We start from the raw sequence: 26,680 nt of genomic DNA, 5'->3' as shown, positions 1-26,680 counted from the left end.
TATTACTGTGTGCAGAGTAAAACACACTGATCATGCCCACAGTAGAATTGGGAATGCACTTGAAATGTGTGCACACAATCATGCCAAACATCCAATACACAGAAGGAGAGGGAGAGTGCGATTGGTGTACTAAACTTTCTTGGCTACTGCATCCTCCTGGCACAAGTTAAATTGGGAGTTATATGAGATGCAAGGCAAAAGGTCACTGCAACGTATTGCAGTGAGAAAAAAAGTGTCCCAGCCACAACAGTTCACCAATGGGAGAGAGATGATGTTGAATAATTCATGAGCGTTCCACAGCAGGAAGGGCAAGCTATCACCTGGCTTGAGACTGAACACAGGCTGACACCAGTGGAAACGTGAAGCAGCAAGGATGAGGAGAAGGAGGAGCCTTCAGGGTCAGGCTTTCCCCAGTGAACTGGCAGCCACCCTTCTGGGGTTGCCCTGGACTAGAAGCTCAGTCACCTTTACAGTCAGGCAATATACACAGCCAGCCCCCCTCATACACGCCACCTTTACAATCAGAAAATTTACACAACGTTGCCCCCTTTCACACCCCTTTTAGTCAGAATACGTACACAGCCGTTCTCCCTTACATACTCCACTTTGCATTCAGACAAAGCACACATCTGTGTTTATTTACTCCACTTTTACATTCAGACGGTGCACACAACTGTCCCCCTTTACACACCCCACCTTTACAGCCGGTTTGGTCTGTCCCAGACAGGGGTTGTGTAGTCCCATCACGGTCTGAGTCCAGCCCCCGGTATGGTGGCTCTTTGCCCGTGAGCCACACAAACACCAGCTTGACATGTGAACAGCAACCACATGCAGCCGTCGATGGACTGAGGGCGACATCCACAGCCTTGAAAGTGGAGTCACGGGTCTTTAAATCGAACTCAGACTGGTTTGTTTAATATCAGTAATATCAGCCTGACAGCAGCCTAATCTGGAAGCATGATGGCTGGTGTACCAATGATGGGAACCATTTTCAACCATTAAACCCCCCCCCCCCCCCCCAAAAAAAAAAACCCCAAAACAAAACAGTCACATGTTCATTTATAACAAAAAACTATAACCAAGGATTGTTAGAGAACTGTGTCATACTACATCACCAGTGAAGAGAAAGAACCATTTTAGATTTTAACACCCCAGCATCAGTTCAAATAGAAGAGATTAACCATCAAGTTAGATACAAAACTCAATTCTTTAGAGTAAATTTTTTCTAGTCTTTAATACTTAACAATAAGCTCAGTGATCACAGCTACAGATCTCAAAGCTAGTTAGTTCAACAAAAAGGAAGAGGCCGTCATAACTTAATTAGATCTTTGATGAAGTCCCCAGGGCTCTGTCTGCTGATTGGTTAAGTTCAAGACGATAAACTTTCTCATTACCATATGCAAATCAGAAGCTGAATTCTGTGAACAAGGAACAAAACTGGAGAAAATAACAGGCTCAGTACAAAACAGAACATTAAAGGCAGTGTTTTATCCCATTCAGAAACTTTAATAAATAATTTAACATGCATGCAGGTATATAAAAAAATGTTTCCTTATAGTGGTGTGTGCATGTTTATAGAATGCATGGTGACAAGCCAGATAAGTCTCAAATGACATCTGTGCACTGCAGTTACATAGAACACGTGTTTCCTTCATACTCTGTGGAATCCGCCAATATATTCTGTATAAACACATCTGTGATATGGAAACATTTTTTTTTTTATATTACTTCATTCAGCCTTACCTATACTGGATTCTACAACGAGGAAATCACGCACGCACGCACGCACACAGTCAGGCCAGCATTCGCTGCTCTTTGTCAATGAATGATTGTGCTTCTTCCTTCTTTTTCTGGCAAAGACAACAAGCGAGTGAGGTCAGCGAGATCTCGTTGCCGTGGCTGCAGTCTGGCTGTCAGACTCAGCAGGAAGCCCCTACTGAAAGAACGCTGCGTTCCCATGGTTACGGCACCCTAGATTCCAACATCGGGAGCCTGGAGCCGTCGGCAGAACTGCGGAGCCTGCTGCCTTGGTACTCTTATGTTCAAAACTTTAAATAACGGAAAACACTTTATGATTGACACAAAAGGAAATAAACAATAAATAAATAAAGAGAATAGCATGTTTGATGAAAACAAATAAACAACCAGTAAACAAAAGCAAATCAAACAAGTGTGCAAAGCTCCAGTTCTGGAAATAAGGACACGGTTATGTAATAGCTTTCCCCTTTGTTTTGATGGCGTTAGCAGGATGCGGGCTTGCGGTGCGAGTTAAACCAGGGTTGGCCTAGCGGCTCAACACACGTCTGCAAGACTCCTCCTCCATGCCGCAGAAACTGGCCAACCCTGCATTAAGGCACATAACACTGAAGCATGGCTGAGGTACGTGTGTGAGTGTGTGTGTGTGTGTGTGTGTGTGTGTGTGTGTGTGTGCGTGCGCGCGCGTGTGTGCGTGTGTGGGAGTGTGTGTGTGTGTGTGTTTATGGGTGTTTGTATGCTTTCGCCTGGAAGGAGGGATGTTCTGAGATCCCCTGAATTCTGAATTCTCAGATCCCCCCACCCCCCACCCCTATTTTCTTTCTGTTTCAAGCCTGCCTCTTTACTGCCCACTGGTGGTGGGGTGAAGAAATCATTTCACTTGCACTACTAAATTGGGTTACATTGGATTTTTGGGCAAAAAGAAACACACCCTTGGGCTTCTGCCAAGTCCTGCTTTCTGCAAAGTCACTATGAGACAGTTGCTGATGTGTGTAACGTAAGGATACAATCAGAGACCGTGGCTACATGCCAGTCCAGCGTAGCTGCAGACCCAGGGACGTAAGAGGCCACCACTGTACATGGCCTGATCTCGGGGGTGTGGTGGGTCTCTGGCTATAGCATCTGCGTGTTTACATTGATTATGTGATTCTGAATTTTCCTGAAGATTCAGTTCCTCTCTCATACTATCAAAACCAGGAAATGAGCAGAAATTCCACTTACAAAGTTAAGTTGACCTATGCAGTATACTGTGAATATAAATTAGGCAGTTATCCTATTAGCTAAATTTGCCAGGTTGAACTACAACTAGGCCTACTCTCACAAACAACTCAAAGACCTCCAACTCAAATCAAAGCCACCTCTACACTCTTTAAAGGAATAAGCCACCCAACAGTAAAATAAACTCTGGACATCATGCAAATGAGCTCATGCTAATTATTTCCCATTAGCCTCCATTCACAGTCAGCCTCATTAGCATTTTGGTAAGCCTCATTAGCATTGTGGCCTGAAGCATTCTTTTACTGATGCAAACGGAGTGGAAATGGACTGACCCCACCTCCATGGTTGCCACAGAGTTGTCAGGGTGGACTCCGCCCACTATTAATCAAACTGACGACCGAGATCATGATTCCAAAGCCAAACCCTCCCCCACAACTACAGCTGTTTAGTGTGGAAATCACAGATGCAGGAGGTCTGTCCTTCCACGAACGGTTGCCCATGCATGTGGCGTTGGTGCAGGAGGCCTTGGGTGTCTGTCGTGACGGAGGGGGGAAACATGGATGCAATCAGCCGCTCGAGGAGAAAGTCCGACCGGAAGGATGTCCTTTGTGTGTGCGGGGGCGGGGCTTGAGGCAGTCCCTCCCCCACGATGCACCTCCCCTCTCTCCTCACGCGTTCTTGGGGGCGGCGGCGGGCGGCGGAGGAGGCTGTGCCGGCTGCTGCTCGCCCCCCTCCGCGTTCTTGTCCTCGTCGTCTTTGCAGAAGAGGAGGGGGAACATGCCCAAGATGCAGCCGATGCCCACCCCGATGGCCTTGCCCTGCAGGGGGTAACACCATAGGCAGTCACAGGCCGGCTTTTCCCCCACGGTCCTACAGAGCTCAGCCGGCGTGCACCTGGCCCTTACATGTGTCTGCGGGACAGCGACATGTGCCACAACATAAACTTCAGTCATGCTTAGACCACGCTTAAAAAAGAAGTCACTGGAGGAGCTATAAACATGCGTAAAGGGAGAACAATGAGTTCAGAACACTTTCAAACTGTATGTGCTTGGCAGAACATTCTGCCTTGAACATGAGTGTGCATAACTCAAGAGTGAGCATATCTCTGGAGTGTGCGTAACTCAAGAGTGAGCATATCTCTGGAGTGTGCGTAACTCAGGAGTGAGCATATCTCTGGAGTGTGTGTAACTCAAGAGTGAGCATATCTGGAGTGTGCGTAACTCAAGAGTGAGCATATCTGGAGTGTGCGTAACTCAAGAGTGAGCATATCTCTGGAGTGTGCGTAACTCAGGAGTGAGCATATCTCTGGAGTGTGCGTAACTCAGGAGTGAGCATATCTCTGGAGTGTGCGTAACTCAGGAGTGAGCATATCTCTGGAGTGTGCGTAACTCAAGAGTGAGCATATCTCTGGAGTGTGCGTAACTCGAGTGAGCATATCTCTGGAGTGTGCGTAACTCAAGAGTGAGCATATCTCTGGAGTGTGCGTAACTCAAGAGTGAGCAAAGTAAAGTAATTAGTGGAGCTCCTCATTGTTCACAGGGTTCAGTGATAAAGCACTTTTTATGATAAATATTGTCTGAAAGCAGGTTTACGGGCACCAGGTATGCACCCCTAGAGCAAACTAGAGATAAGAGAGACAGGAACAAACTCCCTTGGTTGCAGGAAGAACCTTTGGGAGGACCATAGTCGAAGGCAACCCATCCTGCACTGGGCAACCTTAGACTGTACTGCACATAAAAAAGAACACTAATGAATGGAAACTATAGCAACTGCAAATGAATATGTTCTACAACAGTAATTAAGTGACAATATTGTGTATAACATAGTTCTTGGGGCTTCGATCTGCTGTTACCCATCATGGAGCACACTCTCGAGGGAACAGGAGCTTGTCAAGTTCTTACATGGTGAAAAATGGGTCCTGTTATTAACAGCACTCATCTTCATCAAGTCTGTGGCGTTTTGACGACCGTAACTACTCATCTTCATCAAGCCTGCAGTGTTTTGACGAGGGGAAACAAAATGGGGAAAAATGGATCTGAGCTGTCGGAGGGAATTTTGGTCGTAGCAGAGCAGTGACCTTTTCAACACCAAAACAGAGCTGTCTGGAGGCATTCTGACAGCCTCAGTTACTTTCCCGCCCTGGTGAGCCTCTCGCAGTGAACCTGAGTGAGTTTCTGGCTAATAAATGTCAGGAGACAGGGCCTCGCCGTTCTTTACACAGGCAGACTCAGACGCCGTCTTAACGAGGCCTCTGCCCGGGAGCTCCCCATTCTCAGCGCAGGGACAAACAGCGGCTAACGTGACACCAGCACGTGAGGATGGTGAGGAACAGCGGCTAACGCGACACCAGCACGTGAGGATGGCGAGGAACGGCGGCTAACGCGACACCAGCACGTGAGGATGGCGAGGAACGGCGGCTAACGCGACACCAGCACGTGAGGATGGCGAGGAACGGCGGCTAACGCGACACCAGCACGTGAGGATGGCGAGGAACGGCGGCTAACGCGACACCAGCACGTGAGGATGGCGAGGAACAGCGGCTAACGCGACACCAGCACGTGAGGATGGCGAGGAACGGCGGCTAACGCGACACCAGCACGTGAGGATGGCGAGGAACGGCGGCTAACGCGACACCAGCACGTGAGGATGGCGAGGAACGGCGGCTAACGCGACACCAGCACGTGAGGATGGCGAGGAACAGCGGCTAACGCGACACCAGCACGTGAGGATGGCGAGGAACAGCGGCTAACGCGACACCAGCACGTGAGGATGGGGAGGAAAAATGCGTGTGAAGCTGGCCACCAGGAGTGCGAGGGGGTAAAGTCCTCTGGTAAAGCCAGGGAGTGGAGGGGCAGAGGAGAGTCGACGGGGACAGATGGAGCCCGTCTGGCCAGTCCGAGTCTCAGACAGAGGGGCGAGAGCTAGCGCCTGAATGCAGGGAAAGGACGCGCTGGCGGAGATGAAGAACGAAGGCAAGCACGTGCACGAGAGAGAGAACGCGGGATGACGAAGGACAGGTGGAGGGAGAGAAAGGCAGAGCGTGAAGGAGATTCGAAGAGGCGGCAGAACCACTCACGGTGTGAGAGCTGACTCTGGTCTGCCACATGTCGGCCTGTTTAGGGCTCAGGTCTGGGATCTGCATACCCAGCCTACACGCCAGAGCTTCCACGTAGCCTGCAAGTCTACACACACGCGCACACACACACACACACACACCCATAAACAACCACACACAGTGTCCATCAGAGATTAACACAGAGTGGAGAGCCAAAAACAGAAACACCAATCAATTTTGTACCCCCCCCCCCCCCCCAAAAAAAAAATTTAAATAAAAATCTTATAAAATCCAAAAAGGCTTCTGGGAAAGAACATCTTTCATCACTGCATGTAATTTTCAAGCTGTCCCCAACCCAGGGACTTTGGGTATGGAGGGAGTAGACCACTAATGTTTGCTTCATGGTCCTCCCATACACCCGCCTGTTAGGACGAACAGACTTAATTTTGGTCATGAGGACCGCCGGAAAGTTCCGACGAGGAGGATGGCGAACGTCTTTCTGCTTAGTGAACGTGCTGAGCTCACAGCTGGCTTGGCGGCACCTTGTGCGACGAAGAGTGTGTCACTGCCTCAGTCAGTCTGGCCACGAGAGCGACAGAGGAAGAGGAGAGAGGGAGGTGCGAGAAGGAGAGCGAATGTGCGAGAGTAAAAGAGATGTAGAGTGAGCGATAGGGGGGTGGGAACCTTTGATGCCAGACGCCACGGTGGATGGCTCAAACGGAAATGACTGTGACAGAGGTACTCGGCTAATTAATAAAAATGACACAAGGCTAATGAGAAAACCTCTGACCCCCATCCTGCTACAATAAAATCACCATCCACTGCAACGCTGCTGCATTCATTCGTTCATGAATGCAGCCAGCGAGATCATACTGGCCTAGACTGCCGCAACAGTAGGGCTGCTAGCCCATTTGGCTACAAGCAGGCTCCCCCCAGACAAGCTGTAGCCCATCAGCGAGAGAGATGCCGCTGCTATGGGCCGGACGCTGGCTGTTCACGCTGCTGTAGGCAGCGTCGTGCAGACTTAAAGGAGATGAACAGCAGGGTGATTTTACAGCGTAATGAAACTACAGCTATGAAGTCCTACTGCATCCATGGTGTGAGATGTGAGGCTCTCTACATTTCTGTTTGCATACGTTTTGCCCAGTTCACAGACACTATAAAGCATACTGTTCTGCATATATATATATATATATATATATATATATATATATATATATATATATATATATATATATATATATATATATATATATATAGTTGTTTGCTTGTTTGTTTTCATTTTTTTGGAAGTCCAAGCCAAATTTCATACAATAACGTATGAAAAAAAACAGAATTTTGATAACAACTGGCCAGCGGTAAGCACAGGAATAAGGAGGAGTGAATGGGGCAGATCCGTAATAAGGCTACAGAACGATCCAGCCAGCATGCTGAGCCTGGAATCGCGCGACATGATTTCGGCGACGAGGTGGCATGTGGGAACTCGATGCGGTGTCTGATGGAGGACACGCCACCTTTGACCTGTGTGGTTACACACCTCAGATTGTGGGTAATACTGCCTGCCCTTGCACCTGACCAATCAAGGAGGGTCACTTGAGCGCAGAGGCAGGTCACCGCAGAGACGCCTCGCCGTGGCGCCGAACAATCTCCTCTGTAATACACATCATTAACTACTAACAGGCTGTCGGTTTCTAGCAGCAGGTGATGGAACTGCCTTAGCAAGGGGAGAAAACGTGTGTACCATCATTAAAACATGTTCGTGAAATCCACTTGCACTGGGTTTCACAGGGTCTGTGATGCTAAAGAACCAATATCTGTGAAGTATGCCCAATAATGTAATTTACTTGCAAGGAAAATTGTTATAAGTAAGGCTACTTTGTTCTCCCAGTGGTACTCAAACTGTACTTAAACCATGTTTCTTCGCTCCGAGTTAACAGAGACTTGTCTTTAAAGTCTTTTCAAGTCCTCTATAAATTCAAGTTCGCTTTCAAATTCATTCATCATTTATCTTTTAATGATGAGTGTCTAAGAGCTAAATGTGAATGTTCAAATCCGCTTGCAATTTCCTGATCAGAGATGAGAGGTGTAACACCGTAGGCAGGCGAATTACACAGGAGGCCTGCAGGAGACGCTCTCTCCTCAACTGGGTGGGCACGCGTGAGTACGTGACGTCCCGAGGGAATGGGTGAACGAGACTAGGAGGGAGAGAGAGTGTGAAAGGCAGAGAAAGAAGGAAAGTGGTTGTGAAAGGGAAAGAGAGAGAGTGCAAGCACGAACAGACGAGAAAGGTCACTTAGGGTAACGTACTGGTCTATCGGGGACTTTCTGTCCATTACGGATAATCCCCCACCATAACAAAGCCTGCAGTCTGCAAAAGCACTCAGCCAGAACACCAGTCTGCTGAGGGATGATGGGTGTGACGAGATATGAGGCGGTGAGATGGGGTGTGATGGGGTGAGACTCGGTGTGATGGGGTGAAACTCGGTGTGATGTGGTGAAACTCGGTGTGATGTGGTGAGACTCGGTGTGATGGGGTGAGACTGGGTGTGATGGGGTGAGACTGGGTGTGATGGGGTGAGACTCGGTGTGATGGGGTGTGAGGAATGGTGATGGGTGTGAAGGGGTGAGAGGGTGTAATGTGGTGAGAGCAAGCAGCCTGGTGTTTGATGTCCATCTGGATAGTGAGTAAGAGGCGGAGCACAAGAACTAGCAAATTCTGGTCAGAACCACATGCAGACACACACACACACACACACACACACACACACACACAAATACACTCAGACACATACACATTTTATCCACACATTTCCATTTTTTTGCTCTCTTTCTCTCTCTCTCTCGTCCACTTTCCCTCGAACCCGAGCACAACCCTGAAGCACTTAGCAGAGCTCCAGAGCTGAGCACCTCCCCTGGCAATACACCACCACGTCTGACTCCCCGGGCCGTGAGCCTGTGCGCGGGCCTCCTCCGGAACGCCAGAGTTGGCTTCCTCGTCACAAGGGCCACGGTACCGCGGAGCCGGCTTTCTGGGGCATCAGTCAGCCACCGCTGCCTCCACTGTGCTCTGAAGTCTGTCAAATAACTGTCCTGTGTATGCTGTGTCGACCTTCACTGGGACATTCCTGAAACAGGTCACTGGAAATATGACTCAGCCGTGCGGAGGACAAGACAAGTTGTCGTTTCTGTTAGCGACTGAACATCTGAATGCAGAGACTTGACTGAAAAAAGGAGTGGGATCCTGGAGGTAGTGATGTGATCTCGTTACAGAGTGTTATAAAGAGCCTGGGTGGACCACCTGACCTGCCAGGGGGGCTTATCTGGACGTCCAGCTAAACTGGGCAGGGAGGTAGGGGAGGAGCTTTTAGTTGTAGGAAAACTCGTACTTACCCGAGTCCTGCCAAGTCTGATACCAGGTTACCCAGAGCAGCAGCTGCAGAGAAAACAAGAGCATATAAAAGAGAGTGAGAGAGAGCGAGAGAGAGAAGAAAAGAAAAAGTGGAATTAATGACAACCACATCACACAGAAGGGTCGAATGCGCTGACAAAACTTAACAGGTAACTAGCACGACACATTTATAGTGAACCACTGGACAGATGTGTATTGTCACTGCAAAAAAAAAAAAAAAGTGCACCACAACCTCCCAAGATTCCATTGGGCATGTGTCTTCATTAGAGCCTAGGCCTGGCTTTGGATGTCCTCTACTCAGCATGGCAGAGTGAATGATAGCCTCAGCACAGGGAATTCTGGGACTGCAGACAGGCTCAGCCAATCAATCCGCAGCGATTGATCCAGAGCATCATGGTAACGTCGAATCTCGGGTGTAAAATGTGTAGCGGTGACCGTGAATAACAGAAGAGATCAGCTGAAAGCAAGAAGACCCACTGGCTCCTTGGACAGCACTGATGGATGATTCCTCTGGTCAATAGCTGCCGCATTTCCACCAAAATTAGATTAACAGCAGGACTGTCCTCCTCATACAATTTGGTGACTGTTATCAGGTTAGAGGTCATCTGGATGAGTCTGTGTACTGTGGGTATGTGGGCTTTTATGTACCATCTCATATGATGACGAGATGCATCGTATCTGCAATTTACCGGGCCTACATTCTGGTTTCTGCCAGTTACAGATTTTGATCGAATCACAATCAGTCAGATTCTAGTCAAGAAGAATAGTGTGCAGTGGTGGCTGGTCATGGTTCACTATAATGTTAGAGTTTGCACAAATGTGATGGACTCGGCCATATTTTCAGATAGGAAAAACGAATGAAGTGTGAAGAGTGTTGGAAATGGAAATGGAGAGAACAAGAGAGAGAGAAGAACGTCAGAAACCCAAATCCGCTAGTTTGACGCACCCCACAGCTTCCAATGAGGAGGAAAAATGGATGTTCATGAACTCAGAAAGGGTGGGGAAGAACAGTGTGCTCTCACTTAAGCATGATTTAAGAAATATCACCCAAAGGCTAAAGACTAATAATTCAGCACACACACACACACACACACACACACACACACACACACACAGAAGGGATGTTTTGGACAGAGGTCCTTCAACAGCTGTGTAGGCAAAGTGCTTCTGAAGTTACAGGTGGATCTTTATATTCAGAAAGGTAGAGGTTTAAATCATAACACTCATTCCATGGAGTTCTAAAGTCCCAAGAGTGAACATTAGTCGTTTTTCTTTCATTCAAAGTTCAAAAGGCTTTATTGTCATTTCGGCTATATGCAAGTACTCAGCAAAACGTAACATTGTTTCTCCAGGGCCATGGTGCAACACAGAACAAGTGCAACAGACAACACACTACACGAGTGCAATAATACCATACAATAAATACAAGACGTTGCTGCAATACCAACAATGGGCAATGCAAACAAGCCTTCTTTTGGTTTCTCCAGTGTAAAGATGATTACATCTCTTGCAGGTAATACAACTCTCACAGTTATTCGTTATTTCAGTGTCTGTGTTGATACATTTGTATGCAGCACATCCAGGGCCGCTCCAACGACCTTGATGTGGTAGCCTGCAACCCCTCCAACTCATTTATCTCACTCTTGACGGGCATGGCTTTGATGTTTTTGTCTCGTCTTTAGGAGATCAGTGGAGGATGCGGTCTCTGTATTATCCTGGAGGATTCTGGAGTGTTGAAGTATAATATTAACCACTGTTCTATTGGTTGGATGATAAGTGAGCACCAAAGTAATTCCTGTTGTCTTAGTTGTCAAACAGTAGATTGTTTATAGGTCATCAGCTAGGACTTCCTTACGAAACACAGAGTTTTGAAGATATTCCTGCATTTCCATGCTTTTCTGCTGTTCTCACTGCAAATGCGTTTACGTCCAAGTAGCTGTGAATACGGGATGGGGTTTATGCAGGCCTTGGGATGAACTGTACTGTAAGAATGACAATAAAGAGAATCCATAGGTTTATAATAGATGGTGGTATTTAAACCAGAATGTACAGGTTTCACTGAAACATCTAAAAAGGTTACCCTCATGCCAGGATGTGCTGCATTCCAGAGCTGGGAGGAACTTGGAGCTCTTCAAATGTGCAGGCAGCTGTACCAGGAATGTCATCAATGTATCTCAGAAATACGAAGGGTACAGGCAGCATATTCTTCCTGCAAAGAGCTTCGCATGGGCACCCATACTAATGTATATTTGTAGGTATTTTTAATGTTCCTGGAATTGTGAGATTGATGTCATCATTCCTGGGATCTGTTGGATCCAATCCTCTACCAAAACAGCTCCGGTGATCTCCAGTGCCGACACACATTTGTGTAGTGCCACACATGCACGCAAGACTCTTATGGTGTGTTCTTCGAGTCGGCCTCCACAGGAGGGCCGTGTTGTTAGCCAATGCCAAAGCTAAATACCAGCATGAAAAATGGAAGCTGCCACCATTAGTAACACAACTGCCGGTGCAATAAGAGAGGAAAGCAGAACTCTTCTTAAAAATCTGTTTTCTTGGAGGCTTCACTACCAATTATAATGTGACGTCCTGAGATGGGTCACATCTGAGGTCCTCCGAAACAGATGCACACATTTTTTGTTTGCTCATCATTAGATATGGACACACATACACACAAACTCACAACCCCCGACAAACTCACACATGCATTAATCCACCCACACACCTACAACAAACCCCCCCCCACTAGACACACACACACACACGCACCAATCTACACATGCACAAACCCACACACATGCACGCTTAAACTCACACACAAACTCGAACTCACAACCCCCCCACGTAAACTCACACATGCATTAATCTGCCCACACACTCAACACCCCCCCCCCCACACACACACACAGGGCAGGCTTTATCTCAGTGTGCTCTCTGTTCTCTGGTCTGCCGCAGTTCGGCCATCCCGCTGCGAATCAACCATCTTTGCGCAGATCAGGCATCCCCAGCGCTGGACTGAGACCTTGGCCTCCAATGCTCACAAACCAATAGGAGGCGCAGGATTCTAAACTCCTGCGTTTGGTCCTGAGCAACCCATCGTGGTATCACTGTGTTTACCTCCATGATCCAAGCTGAAGCAACAAAACATTTCAGAATAGCGTCACGAACCACATCGTCCTCGTTTATTACCCGTTGTCTAAGCTTGCGACTGTCCCCAAGGGCCGCACAGCGGCTGGGCCGCCTGTTGGTGCAGAGGTCCCCGTGGAGGGCCACATTTTTGGCTTTTCGGCTCTCGGATATGAACCATGGATGCTATGGGATTTGGAGGATCTGAAACACCTCTTGGTCTTTCCGGGGCTACCGTTCAAGGTCCGTAGGCACGATCAACGCGGCCATCGTCGGCGCTGGTCCCCCTCTGCAAATCGCCTGTGCGTGTCTGCGTGTTACGACGATAGCAGCCGCCCTGGTCTGTTGTTTATTAACCCGGCGGTTACTGGTCCTAATTGATCGTATATGCGCAGGGCGTCATTTCGTTCTAATAATGAATTGTGCAGAAGATACTTCGGTGCCTACTGTCTCACAGATGCATGCGATCCCACGTGTCTACTGCACACCTCAGATGTTCGCGGTACCCAACGCATGTAGTGTCAATGCAACATTACACAGAAACATATTCACGGTGGGCAGGAATAGAACCATGCGGTAAATGTGATTGGTGCACCGATTACCACAGCAGCATCCTGGTGGGTGTGGAGCTTTATAACTGTTTATTCATTCAGTGAATGTGTAACGCCTCGTCCAGTTAAATGTCGAGGTCCCTGTTCTTCCCTTCCCCAGTCCATGTATGTTGAAGTGGGCCATCTGCTTAGAGAGCTGGCCGGTCTTCTTCAAGACTGCTATGCGTGCGTGCGCGTGTGTTGGAAGTCCAATATTGCATGACAGCACTGTATGTATAGCTTGATTTAAAAAATGTGATGGGCACATTGGGCTTGCAATCCATTAGGCAGGGCAAAATTGGAACAATCCACTGACATGGCAGAGCACACCAGACTGAAAATGGGATGAGACAGTGCGTGTGTGTGTGTCTCTATGCATTTGAGTGTTTATTTGGAACGGTTCCTCACAGCTAGAAGGCAGAACCTCATGGGCGGCTGAAGTGACTGGCAGTACAGAGATCCCAGAATGTCTCCCTAATCCATTGCTGGGAAACTGCTGGAGAGGAAAAATCAATAAAACCATAGCTGCCTGGGCATGTGATGGGAATATCCACCCTACCACATTTTTTACCAGTGAAAAAATGTTTTTTCACCAGTGAAAAAATGTTTTTTCTTTTGTCGGTCATATGCTGGTGGTTCAGTCATGCACAGACAGAAAATGTTACAGGTGTGATCCACTTCGCATTAGGAGACTGGCAGGCACTACCGGACATCTTTACTCTCTCTCGTCCTTTCATTCTCTCTCTCTCTCTTGTCCTTTCATTCTCTCTCTTTTTCATTCTCTCTCTCCTTCATTCTCTCTCGTTCTTTCATTCTCTCTCATTCATTTTCTCTCTCTCTCACATTCTTTCATTCTCTCGTTCTTTCATTTTCTTTCTCATTCTTTCATTCTCTCATTCTCTCGTTCTTTCATTCTCTCATTTTCATTCTCTCTCGTCCTTTCATTCTCTCTCTCGTCCTTTCATTCTCTTTGTTTCATTCTCTCTCTCTCTCGCTCACATTCTTTCATTCTCTCTCTCGTTCTTTCATTCTCTCATTTTCTCTCTCGTCCTTTCATTCTCTTTCTTTCTTTCATTCTCTCTCGCTCACATTCTTTCATTCTCTCTCGTTCTTTCATTCTCTCATTCATTCTCTCTCTTTCTCTCTCTCTCGTTCTTTCATTTTCTTTCTCTCTCTCTCCCTCTCATTCTTTCATTTTCTCTTTCTCTCTCTCATTCTTTCATTTTCTCTCATTCATTCTCTCTCTCTCTCTCATTCTTTCATTCTCTCATTCATTCTCTCTGTCTCTCTCTCTCTCTCATTCTCTCATTTTCTCTCCCCCCCCCAGCATTCCTACACCACAGCACAAGAAACAACAGGCCTCCTGTGGGCGGGAACAGTACCTGCCATGGTGGAGATTCCCAGGATCACGCCTATGGAGAGCTCGATCTGTGTGCCCTGCAAACAACAAAGACATCTGGGATCAACTCCCACACGGAAGCACGTTTAACAACATCTGTGGGAAGTTTTATTTTTACAGTGGTCTGGTATACATTTTTGGATCCAAATTAATGCATTAGTAGTCAATTGCATGAGAGGGTCGTAGTTACACAGATCAGATGAGCATAGTCATACAGCAGTTCCTGGTTTGTTTAAATCGGCAGTGATGCTTTACAGATGGAATATTGTTGAGGCGGCCGAGGGTGCAGCCCTTCAGGCTGAGCAGGTTGTGTGTGAGAGCAGGGAGTGTGTGAGGTCTGGGAAGACAAGAGCTAGCACGCTCACACAGAGGATGGCTAACAGCACCATTAGGCTCACTTAAAGAGGCTCTAGTGCACAGCAAGAGGCCTGGTGTTTTCCAGCCTGTGGAGAGCTTGTTAGGGAAGACGCTGCCCTCAGATCAGGTCTGCTCGAGCAGATATTTGGGTTACATCACTAAACAAGCAGCCCACAGCTGCTATTAGGTCACACGCACACGCAAACAGATAGGGAGAGAGAGAGAGACACACACACACACACACACACACACACACACACACACACACACACACACACACACACACACACACACACACACACACACACACACACACAAAAATAAGTCACTTTTTCCACTTTCATACACAAAAGGTACTTACCGCAACAATCATAATCGCATTGTCAAGGAACCCAAAGCCGACGAAGGGAATGGCATTGTGGAGCAGCACTGGAACAGGCAAGCACAGCAGCTACAGTTGACAGCATGGAAGCAAAAACTTCTAACAACAGTGTCACCTGACAACTGGCCCTGAGTCTCTGGAGGCAGAAGACAACAAACTAAACGAAAACACACTAATGCTTGAGACAAACAAACAAAAATGGGTAGAAGGACACCAGTTATACTCTGCTGCTCACAAATGGAAGGAGTGTTTACGGATAAACAAAAGGTGCTGAATTAGCCGTCGGTCTCGGAGCTGCCTGGAGCGGCGTGCTTGTGTAGGCAGGAACACGGATACGGGTCGGAGTCGGACGGGGCTGTGGGCAGAGTTGCCCGTTTAAGCGGTCGCATCCGCCCATCCCCCTACACGTCCAAATCTCACTCCGCCAGCCCTTTGATCACAACTCAAAACGCACTCGAATTCCACTCGCATGCTAAATGAGAACATTTTCTCGAGAGCGCCTGAAAACAACATGCCATTCAGCAAGCAAATGCATTTTCAGAACAGCACATGATATTAGTAACATTAAAAATGGCTGCTTTCTTGATATCTCGACTTGGGGGGCGGGGGGGGGGGGGGCGCACACGTATGTACATACCATATCTCAGCTGTGCTGCAGTTGGAGGAGCCATTACCAGTTGCTCTGTAGGACACACAGAGAGAGAGAGAGAGAGAGAGAGAGACACTCGTATCATCACCGAGACATAAATAAGAACCAAGGCCAAGGAGTCCTTGGTGGGAAGGAGCAGGAGCATAACAACAGGAGATGGATCTGAGGGCTCCAATGTCAAATCAGACACATTAGAAACAAACACGCAGGCTTACCATAACCTCAGCTAAACAGGTACAACTACAGCTAACACTCAGTTTCACTGATAAATGTTCCTTATAAGTAAACTATCTGCTCCACTACAGCTACTGAGTGGGTCGGCCAGGGTTCCTTTCAGTGGACAGCCTGCTCACTGTTAAAAGTGCTGCAATCTACAAAAATAAATAGATGAAAGAGCAACTCTAGTAAGGACAGAAAACTCAACTGCTGGGTTATAAGAAAAGCAAACGAATAAAGTTGCATGATGCACTGCAGGGAACGTGGACAGGGCAGAGAGTTCCAAGATGTGAAGATGTGTGTGTGTGTGTGTGTGTGTTGCCGCATACTCCACGCACTACAGAAGAATTTCAGGAAAAAAACGTAAGCGTGGGCTTCATCATATCTAAGTCTGTCCCCGTGGGTACAGATGAGATCTTGGTATAGGTGCTAATTCAATATTCGAATGGTATAGGTGTTTAGCATTATCTTCCCTTTTATCACTGGACATCTGTGTGAAATGATGAGAAACGGAGCTTGATGTTGATATCTTGCTTACTTTAGGAACAGGTTTTGAGTTACTTTACACGGCACTAAATAATACACTTTACAGGCCTAACAGAACAGAAACACTGGCGGTATGGCTCTGTGGCGAAAGCTACGCGATGCGAAGAGATCACTGCGCTGCACAAGACGGAACGAGGCCGTTCGCGCGAGGATGGACACGGGAGCGGCGTCTGGATGCAGCCGCGCGGGCTCGGCAAACTCCCCGCACTGAGCGCGCACCGAATGAAGCGGCGCGTGGCCGCCCGCTCCGACAACGCTATTGATCACCGTCGCATCAAACCGATGGCTTGCCCCACGATTATAGATAGCGTTTATTCTGTAGTTGCTGACCATCCATCATTAAAACCGGCTTCGACTGCACACAGCCCCATTGGATCAACATCTGTTGATCTAGCAGTCTTGTGCTAGGCCCGTTTCCATATAAATGTCTCATGCTGGATGTTTAACACATGCCAACTTCAGAGCCATTTAAACATCTTTTGCTGTGTAAAAATAAATAAGTAAATAAAAATAAAAATATTTTGACAGAAGCTGCTACTTTTACAAGGCGTATCAATTGCTTAGCACGGAAGGCACGGAGCCATCATGCAGCTAAGGATACCAAAAACAGCCTTCGCGACTCCCACAACCGTTTTAGCTTCCAGCGAAGCCAAAATGCAAACGCTTTTTTTTTTCTTGTGAAAAGAAATCCATAGGGCTCTAGCCAGTCTGTGCCAACAGCAGCCATTAGAGAAGGAGCCAGAATCTCCCAGGGTCCGAGACCTCGGAATAACGGAGCTGCTCCTCGGATGAACAGAATCCTCTGCTTTCTGCATGATCACTTGGTGATCACCAAAAGAGCATCTGCATGAGCTCTCCAAGCCTGCAATGCTCAGCCCATCTAAGTGCGTGTGAGCTCCTGTGATCTGACTTGTTTAGGCCTGTTATGTCAAGTTGTTAAACAAACAGCTGAGTTACAAGTTTTCCTGTGACAAGCTGCAGTGTCACCATGTGTCTCGTGCTCCTCGTCTCCTTGTGCTTGGCCCAGTTTAGAGCTCCAGTGCTCCAGGCTCAAAGTAAAAGGGCGGAGGTGTCTGCTGCCATGTCAGTTTCACACTCCCACTTTCACACTCCAGCACGTCTGTCTCCGCAAGAGCCCGGGCCGTTCGGACTCCCCTGCCAGGCCCAGTCTGTCATGTGACGGGTCATATAACATTTGGTGTTGCTGCCTGAAAAAGTCTGCTGGAACCAATACAGCTGTAAACATTGTTCCAGACCCACGTAGGTAAAGTCTCTATCCTTGGAGAAAGCGGTCAGTACAAAAATCGATGGGGGGGGGGTAAACTAATGCATGCAGAGAATAATGTTGGGCGGAGATGCACTGCAATGTGTGGGAAGAGAAAGGAACCTGTGAGGGCAAAGGAACTCTGCCAGCATTTAATCACGCCAGAACCCAACAACCAACAACCAGAACGCCCACAGAATTGCTGACGAGTCCTTAAAACCACAGACAGGATAAGGCAGGAGGGTGACGCACTGATCTTCGTCGTCTTCTTCTTTCTGTTGGTGGCACGGAGTGGAACAGATGTTTTATTATAGGCAAGAAGGGTTGGAGCCCACCGTCTCGGTCGCAGAAGAGAAGCGTGGTATGGCGGGGGGTGTCGGAGACACTGCGAGGTTAAGCTTAGAAAAGCAAGGTGAAGAGCGAAATAAGAACATGCACTTGTGCAGATCGCTAAGGCGAAGAGCAGATTAAAAGCGTGCATTTGTACGGTAAGGCCAAAGGGCAGAATAAGAGCGCGCACCTGTACAGAAAGGACAGGCGGTGAAGATGGTGCCGGAATACGATTTGCAGGGACAAACAACGACCGAGGCCGCGTCAGACTCCTGAGGTCGAGTACGGTTTCTTTCTCCACGAGTGTCAATCTGGAAAATAGGGCCAGGAAGTATTTGTGGCGGCAATGAGTTCTTGTCGTAATTATGTCGCTGAACAGCTGCTGAATAAAAGATGAACAAATTTGGAGCCATTTTTAGCGTTTCTTTTTAACGTGTGCAAAGCACAAGAGGACAGAGTCGTGCTGAGTCGTGGTTGTATGGACATGCGGTTGGTTAATGTCCATATTCATAACCAGTCAGCCCTACAGTGAAAAAGAGGCCCACGATGCCCGTGTGTTCGGAGCACTGGTGAGTGTTAAAAAACCATAAGAGAAAATGGGAAGATTACAGTTGGCCCAAAATTCTGTCTAGGGAAAAAAAAAAGATAAGCAATTATCTCGCTCGGGGACGCTCGGGGAAGAAAGCATGGCTACCGTAGAAGATTCTGTGCCTTAGCTGGATCTCAACGTCGAGCCTCATGTCCAAGGACAACGACCAGGTCTTCCAGTGAAACGTTCGCCCTTCCAAAGGTGCTCTTGTGTGTACCTTCCATACAGTGAGCAACTTACCAGTCACTGTCTCAGATCTGAGAACACAACATGCACTCCCAGAATTCGTCTAAACAGCTGCATTTTGAACTCACCGTCCTGTACGATACCTAGACCCTTTTTTTAAAGACCTTATTCTTTATTCAATTACATAATTCATGTCTTGCTAAAATGTGTAAATCTGATCAGTGGTTGTGGGTCTCAGCAGTGCACTACAGCAGTAATCTCTAACCACTGTAATAAATCATTTAAACCTTTGTATCAGGCTGCCTGCGAGGACCGCTTCTCACTGATGTGGTAAGGCCCGGAGAGACAAAGCAAGAAGAACAAATCGATGAGGCAGCTACTATGGCCCAGTCGGGGCGATGGCCCCCTGCCTCGAGCTCGGACACTCACGGCGGTACGTCTCTCGCCAGGCGCTCAGTGATGAAAACCCCTCGTGCAGGAGAACAGCAGTGGCCCTTAGATATTTGCCAGTGTTCAAATATGAAGCTGGACCATTTCTCGCTCCCTCTCTCCAACTCTCTCTCTCTCTCTAACTTTCTAACTGATAAATCTGTTGTATTATCAGAACTCACTGTTTTAGACCCATGTCACTTTTATATATGTATATTTATTATTTGATGTTTCAGTTTGGTTTTAATTCAGGCGATGTTTCAGTCAGCTAAGCCGCAAAAACCACTTCACAATTACAGACCACAACAAGCAAAAATAAGTTATTTGGAACTTTCAAAAAAGCTAAAACTTGCAGCACATTAGACCAAAATCCATTAGACGCTTTGCGTCCTCGCTGCCAGATGGTATCAATGCAATTTAAAGAAGGTACTTCCACGAAGACCCCAGTTCTCTGAACCATACGAACTCAAAGCAGTGAAGCAGCGCTCCGTTTCTAGACGAGCCATTGTCTTCGTCTCACTTCATGTGTTCTGCCAAACCCAGGCTGCAGCAAAGCCCCTCTGCTCTTTGGCAGGATATGAAGTGAAAAACGATGAAGCATTTTTATCCCACCGTGGTTCAGATTCACTACGCCATCAGGAAACTAGGATGAGGCCCAGGAATTGAAACGCTTCCTATTCTCATGTCACAGCACTCCATCTTTTATTAGATTCCATTTCATAGATGGCACTCAGAGTGTTAAGACGCCCAGTCTGGCGCTGACCAGACCCTGGCGAAGGGGGATTGGATTACCAGGAAAAGGTTTTCCGTATCCCGAGCTGAGGCAGTCAAGCGCTCTCCCGGCCTGATGATGTGACGATGGACTCCAGACTAACCAGTTCCTTCATCACAAACACCATCTCACACCTGGTCGGTTCCTTCATCACAAACACCATCTCACACCTGGTCGGTTCCTTCATCACAAACACCATCTCACACCTGGTCGGTTCCTTCATCACAAACACCATCTCACACCTGGTCGGTTCCTTCATCACGATCCCGTCTCACGGTCCGGTTCGTGTGAAGGATTCTGCAGCTCCACCCACTTCTGCCCTGCCAGCACAGCGCAGAGGGAGAAAATGTAAAATGTTGACCGGCCGTCGAAAACAAACGATGGATGAAATCGCACGCAGCACCGGGGACAGCGCGTGGCCGCAGCGCGGCGCGCACAGGCGTCGACGTCATCCTTGAATTCCCTAAAACTATTCACCAAATATGGCAAATGGCAGCTGAGAGACAGGGACGAAGGCTGTGCTACCATCAGCGCACTGAGGCGGAGGGCGATTTTGGCAAAAGGGCAAATTCCTCTCCACACCCCCATGCTCGTACCCCTCGGCCCCCGTGAACGCCTGAGCCACAGTTCCCTCAGCTAATCCCACCCTCTCAGTGAGCACGCTACACCTCTCCGCCACTCATGCAAACTCGTCTATGCACGGAAGCAGCTCGATAATCCTTTTAAAACAATTTACCTTTCATTTCCTTTCGGACTAATGGAGCAGGTTAAGACGGAGCCATCTTCCCGCCCCCATCAAGCGCTGGCTAAACAGGAGGAGATGGTGGATGGATCGTCTGTCCCCAGCCCTGACGCTGCTTCTGCCATTGCTTGCCCCATCCACCTACTCTGCGATTCACCAACGCACCTTCCACCGGTACCGTTTCGCCACACCAATGGTGACTAAATCATGGGAAATTACTGCGGAGAGGCACCGTGGACGCTGTCCTGCGGACAGGGGCAGTGCTGAACTGGGACTACTTTTCCTACCTGAGCAAAGCACAATCGTGACTCTACTGAGGTCATCTAACCTGTGGAGTAATTCCATTTAGGGGCATTTGGACTCATATTTTTATACACACACTCACACACACAGAGTTTTAGAAAATGAGGTCTTAATATGGAAATCATAAAACTAGGGCAACTCTAGTACCGCTTCGTTTTGTTAAAAGATTAGTTCAGACAAAATCAGATAGATGCCATTTTCCTACATCAAGTGCAGCCCAGACACATTTGGTTCATACAGCAAGCAACTGGGCAGTACAAGTGGAGGACTTCACTCAGAATTACCCAGTTACCCTCCTGCTTAGGAAGGCTTGGTGCTCACCCTGCCCCAATATTTGCTCACACTGCAAGTTTCTCCTAAATTGGCAAAAACCTGACCTACAACATATGATCTAATCCTGGCCACTGCATGCTGTAAACCAGGTAATCAAATCATCTAGGGCACCACATATGATCTTCCTGCTGGATTTTGTCCAATATGATTACCCAGGCTGCGCGGGGAATGATTCACTATCATGACAGAGTATCACGACAGTTCCGGGTACAGTTGGATACACACTCGTACTGGATGTATACATCACGCTCAGCTGAGGTCAAGGAGCCAGTAAACCTTGCCTCATCCTGTCAATATACTGAACAAGAAATGACACCCAATATAACAGATTCTACACCTAGAGCTGATATTAACAAAATTCAACAGCATTCAGGATAATTGTTGTCTGCACAGCTTCAAGTAATTGGAACAGTCACAATTTCATGGATTCACCACAGGGGTACAGGAGAAACACTTTAGTCACAGCTTCAGTGGAAGTGGGGAACTCCGTAGACTGGTGTCCCAGTCCTGTGAGCCTGGTTTGAAAAGGACAAGCCAGAACAAAACGGCGTTTTAATAAGACTTCCAGCGCAAACCTTGCTAACCAGCGGGAAGAATGAAATCAAATCGGGCAAAATGTGGTTTTATGACGTGAGGGTTCCAGATTACTAGGTCGGAGGAAGTGAGCCCTTATGCAACCGCACTGGCACAAGACATGAAGCTTCGAGTAGAATGATGTGCTGAAAAAAAAAAAGCCTTAATAACGCATCTATAATATTCTATAAATGTGTCCCAGCACGTGGGCGTTTGTCAGTGAGGCGGGCGGAACACGGAACGCCTGTGGCGGCCTGGGTTATGACGGGGACTCCATAAGGTCAAGCTCACCCCTCGCATCTATAATTACCCAGGTCCCCAGGGTCCGTTGTGCGTGATGTAAGCAGAACCGGCGAGTGCGCTTCCCGCCACTGGGGAGGAGCCGGGTCCTTCAGGCGCCTCCGCAGCCACCTTTGGGACGCTTCCCAGGGATCAACAGACACCCGGCTAAAAATCCGGACAGGTGAGACACCGAGCTCGAGGAAACTGCTCTGCCGAGACACAGAGATGTTGCTTTGCGTTTATTGATCTAAGCACGCTCCAGATTCTGCTACCGCTTCCTCATTTTCATCCAAGTAGTGCTCATCTCACCTCGGAATAATGTGAACCACTATACATGTGGCATTTATTTCACGCTTTGAAATCATCTTCAAAATCCTGCTTCATTTTGCTTTATGACACTCTGGAACAAGCACAGATTGGGATGGTTTAGTTCTGTTGCCTTCACTTTGCAGTTCAAACCCAGGCAGGGAAACATTTTAATCCAAAGCAACCGGATGGAACAGGTGCCCTAAAATGATATTCAGTTCATCTCAGCCATCCGTGCATCCATGAGCACACAGCAACGGGTTGCTAAGCGCTGCCCGAGCGACGGAGGATGCTTTGGGGTGTCGTCACAAGCACTCGTCCGGGGTCATGCCCCCAAGAGAAATCGGATCCAGACAATGGAACCACTTATTTAAAGGCTCATGTCTAATTGCCATGGTAACGAGCTCATTATGCTGGCCAGAGGCGCAAGAGACGAGCCTTACATGCAGTGTGCGTCCCCCCTCCCCTCTCTCTCCTGTGCTTGCATCTACTCTCTCATTCTCTCTCTCCTTTTCTTGCTCTCCCTCCCTCACGTTCTGGCAGAGTTGAGAGACGCAGGGTCTGGGTCTTCAGCAGAAAGGCAACTAGTTCTTAGTGCAACTTCTCCCTGGTTTCCTGTCAACAGCAGCTGGAGTACCTGTAACGCAGGTCAGTGACGAGCACGTTGCCGTAAGTCGCCGGTCTCCCCGCCCCAAAAAATGTGTTGTTTTTTTATTTTAAATCACATGGCAAACGTGAGGACAAAATAAAATCATCCACAACGCGAGAGATAGAGATGAAAGTGGCCGGTACATTCTAGGCTGATTCGGTGGGGAAGATGAGAGATGCACTGAAACTCATATCAGGAAACACCATCTCCGGTAAACACCACAATTCTGCTGGGAGCCATCGGCAGTGCAATACATCAGACGGGTAGATCTGCAGCCTCATGAGTGTTTTTCTTCGAGGAAACATCACTCATGCATACAAGCGCATCATAAAAGACCTGTTTCTCAAAACCTGACAGGTTTTAAAAATCTGTTATTATAATCCATCACTATATTTCATTTACCCTCAATCAATTTTAATATACATATCCGACATGAGTTAAATGTTTGATGGCACTGTGGATTCCAACCATTTCAACATTTACATAATAAATACATCAACAGCCAATCCTGCAAATCTGCTGCAATACCAAGTCTACCTTCTTTCCTGACTCAAGCCTTTATCTGGTTATGGTTTCATTTCTTTCTTCACTGCATCAAAAATTGTGAAAGCTTCTTACCCGGCATACTAGTATTAAATTAGATTTTTCCTCCACTGTGAGTTTCACTGTCAATTTAATTGTCTTTTTAAATTGGGTTTGCCATGCTTTAATAGAATTTTTTAAGGTTGGTCAGGGGTAAAAGCACAAACACACACACACGTTGGCACAAATGTGAAAACGCACACTCACAGAAGCACCAAGAAACGCCTGCGAGATGCATGCAGACACACAACTCCCAAAGCAGCAAATTTCAACATCTGCCTAATTCAGGAGAGCCTGCAGCGCAGACGTACAAATCAAAACGCAGGCAAATCAAACCGTGGCTTTTTAAAAAAATGAAGCATAGACAGGCCTTGTGCCTTTTCCCAAAATGCTCACTTAAATCACCCCACATTGCTGTTTTAGATATAATGGGTGTAAATCCATACTGGTGTTCAAGGCTCATCTTCCATTCTGGCCTGCTGCTAAATCTATACCCCCTGACAAAGCGGATTTTCAAACGCAAGGTGTCCTGGTGGAGGGAGGAAAGTTTGCATGAGGCTCCTCACAGAATAATGGGGGGGGGGGGGGCTTTAAGCTGACATGGAAAGTAAGACGCACGTTACCGTATCATGAGGAGCCCACCGAGAAGATGCTGCCGAGCTGTTGTGTCTTTCCAGCAACACAGAAGTAAGAGTGACTGATTTCTATTGTAAACCTTTTTGTGTGTTGAGCTACCAGGTGAGTGTTGGGATACCCAAACCCATGTCTGACCGGCGCACCTTAAAACACCTGGATTGGGAGTGGGGACCACTTCTTCACACGCAGAATTAAAGTCGATTTTAATATTAATATGACTATTCATATAGATCTATATCCACCTGTGCAAAGTGTAGTGCAGGTATGCGTGTGCAAAGACTTGCACGAGCTATTCCATTTGTGGACTGCATCACTCAGTCTAATAGGTTATGCTACACTGCAACAACATGACATCCTTATTATCATATTATGTATTAAACTGTGACATTTCTAACCTTCATATAACCTTAGACTGTTGTAAACGACAGAATTACATAAACGTCCCTTTCAGCTTCTGCTGATTCTCTCCCCTCCCCTTACCTTGGGCGATCGCTATTGACTCAAATCTGTGGAGTTCTCGCAGCAGGCACGAGCGTTCGGTGGGATGCAGTCTATAAATAAACTCCCTCGCGCCTTGGGGTGAGTTCAAGGGCTCCATCGGCTCCTTGTGGTGATGCGTGCCCATGCTGGAACTGTGGAGCGGCGTTATTGGTAACGGTTTGAGGACGGCGGTCGGGACTCGTCCCAGCGTCGCGGGCGACCTCAGCGCCAGAACCGGCCGCAGAGCGCTTCGCAAACACGGCAACATTTTGCAGATGGGGAAAAAGAATTAGGAGGAGTCGGGGGGAACACTAGGCTATGTCGGGAACCCTGGAGAAGGAAAGATGCACAGGTCAGTCCCCAGACAAAGATAATTACAGTCACACGGAAAAAAAAAACGACTCTGCATTAGCCCGAAAAGTGAAGTTAATGTGCACCCAGCGCGCAGAGGACGCGCAGCGCCTACCTCGAGCACGGCTCTGTCGCCGCGTCCCGCGCTCAGTGCAACATCAGAAGCACCGTGCAATGAACGCGGACACATCCGCAAACGCCGGCCGTGTCAAGAAAGCTGAAAACGGTCATATCTTTTTTTTTTTTTTTTTTAAATCCACGTCCTTCTGCGACCGCTCCTTTGTAGCCTGGGAATGTCGCCTCGGTCTCTACGTGTCTATGACGCCGCCGGACAGAGGTCGGACCTGCACTGGGTCATGCGCAGGCGGCGCGTCCAGGTGCTAGAACGCCGTCCTCGCCGCTGCGTTTAAGCCCGAGCCTTGCCTTTCAAACACGGGAAGCGCATTCCTGATCGCAGGCGTGCAGCTTTCTAAAGGGTGGAGCGTAAGCCTCCGTCGAAACTACATTTCCCACATTTGGGGCGTTACGCGCATTGCGTAACCTGCGCCAACACGTCACGTGTTTCAGGTGTTCTCGAGGCCGGCGCGGTTGTCGAGCACAAACACTGACGCCTTGTGTTAAAGTTACTAGTGGCAAGACCAGCGCATAAACACATTTTACTGTAGGCTAGAAAGGACAGCATAGATTTTTTGGGGGGTATTGTTTTAACTCAAACACTGTTATAAATTAGAGAGTAGAAAATAGCTGAGGAGTAATCTGACAATTAGAACGGAGTCTTAATTGGTTACGTTTCAATTCAAGTGACGTTTGCGAAAATTGGACGAGCATTATTAAGCGCTAAAACAATTTTCGTAAACATCACTAGCGTGGAACCGTGACCTAGTTTTCTGTTGGTTTGTTTTCAAAGTTCAATGAGGAGAGCTCAATACAGCTACCAAACTGAGCTCCATCTGTAATCTTAACACAGCTCTAGAGCCATGAGGTTTATGTGCATCTGTACAGTAAAGCAAACAGTGAATACAGAGTGGGAAGTAAACAGCTGTATGGGGGCTCTTCAGGAGCTGGGTTGCTTCGCCAGTAATCTCCGTGCTCTATAAATCAACTGATAACTTAAAAAGCTGTGTCTTGCTAGGCTTTGACGACAACGAAAGAGCAACATTCGTTATTGATC

General features: G+C 47.7%; 1 protein-coding gene across 2 annotated transcripts; it reads right to left on the bottom strand.

Annotated features, from left to right (window-relative positions):
* Positions 1 to 1,039: 1,039 nt before the first annotated feature.
* On the bottom strand, positions 1,040 to 25,967 carry LOC113587075 (transmembrane protein 65-like). 2 transcript variants are annotated; one of them, XR_004776570.1, is made up of 9 exons: positions 25,625 to 25,967; positions 25,159 to 25,488; positions 15,929 to 15,973; positions 15,271 to 15,338; positions 14,536 to 14,590; positions 9,419 to 9,461; positions 6,050 to 6,155; positions 2,763 to 3,791; positions 1,040 to 2,333 (listed from the first exon to the last, which is right to left on the bottom strand). XR_004776570.1 is itself a non-coding variant. In XM_035530715.1 (8 exons), exons 2-8 carry the CDS (start codon positions 25,424 to 25,426, stop codon positions 3,642 to 3,644), a joined length of 735 nt encoding a protein of 244 aa, XP_035386608.1. In that variant the 5' UTR covers positions 25,427 to 25,488; positions 25,625 to 25,967; the 3' UTR covers positions 1,040 to 3,641. The 2 variants fall into 2 exon arrangements, 1 of the variants encoding a protein (XP_035386608.1); XM_035530715.1 differs by having other exon boundaries at positions 1,040 to 3,791.
* Between the last annotated feature and the right edge of the window lie 713 nt (positions 25,968 to 26,680).

Source organism: Electrophorus electricus, chromosome 10 (genome assembly GCF_013358815.1).
Source record: "Electrophorus electricus isolate fEleEle1 chromosome 10, fEleEle1.pri, whole genome shotgun sequence".
In the NCBI taxonomy this organism is placed as follows: Eukaryota; Metazoa; Chordata; class Actinopteri; order Gymnotiformes; family Gymnotidae; genus Electrophorus; species Electrophorus electricus.
This window is presented reverse-complemented; position numbering and strand designations above follow the sequence as displayed.

Coding starts and splice junctions, on each gene's coding strand:
- LOC113587075 (XM_035530715.1), bottom strand. CDS start 25,426: ATGTTGCCGTGTTTGCGAAGCGCTCTGCGGCCGGTTCTGGCGCTGAGG. Junction 15,974..25,158: donor GTCAATAGCGATCGCCCAAG/GTAAGGGGAGGG, acceptor TGTGTCCTACAG/AGCAACTGGTAATGGCTCCT. Junction 15,339..15,928: donor TGCAGCACAGCTGAGATATG/GTATGTACATAC, acceptor TGCCTGTTCCAG/TGCTGCTCCACAATGCCATT.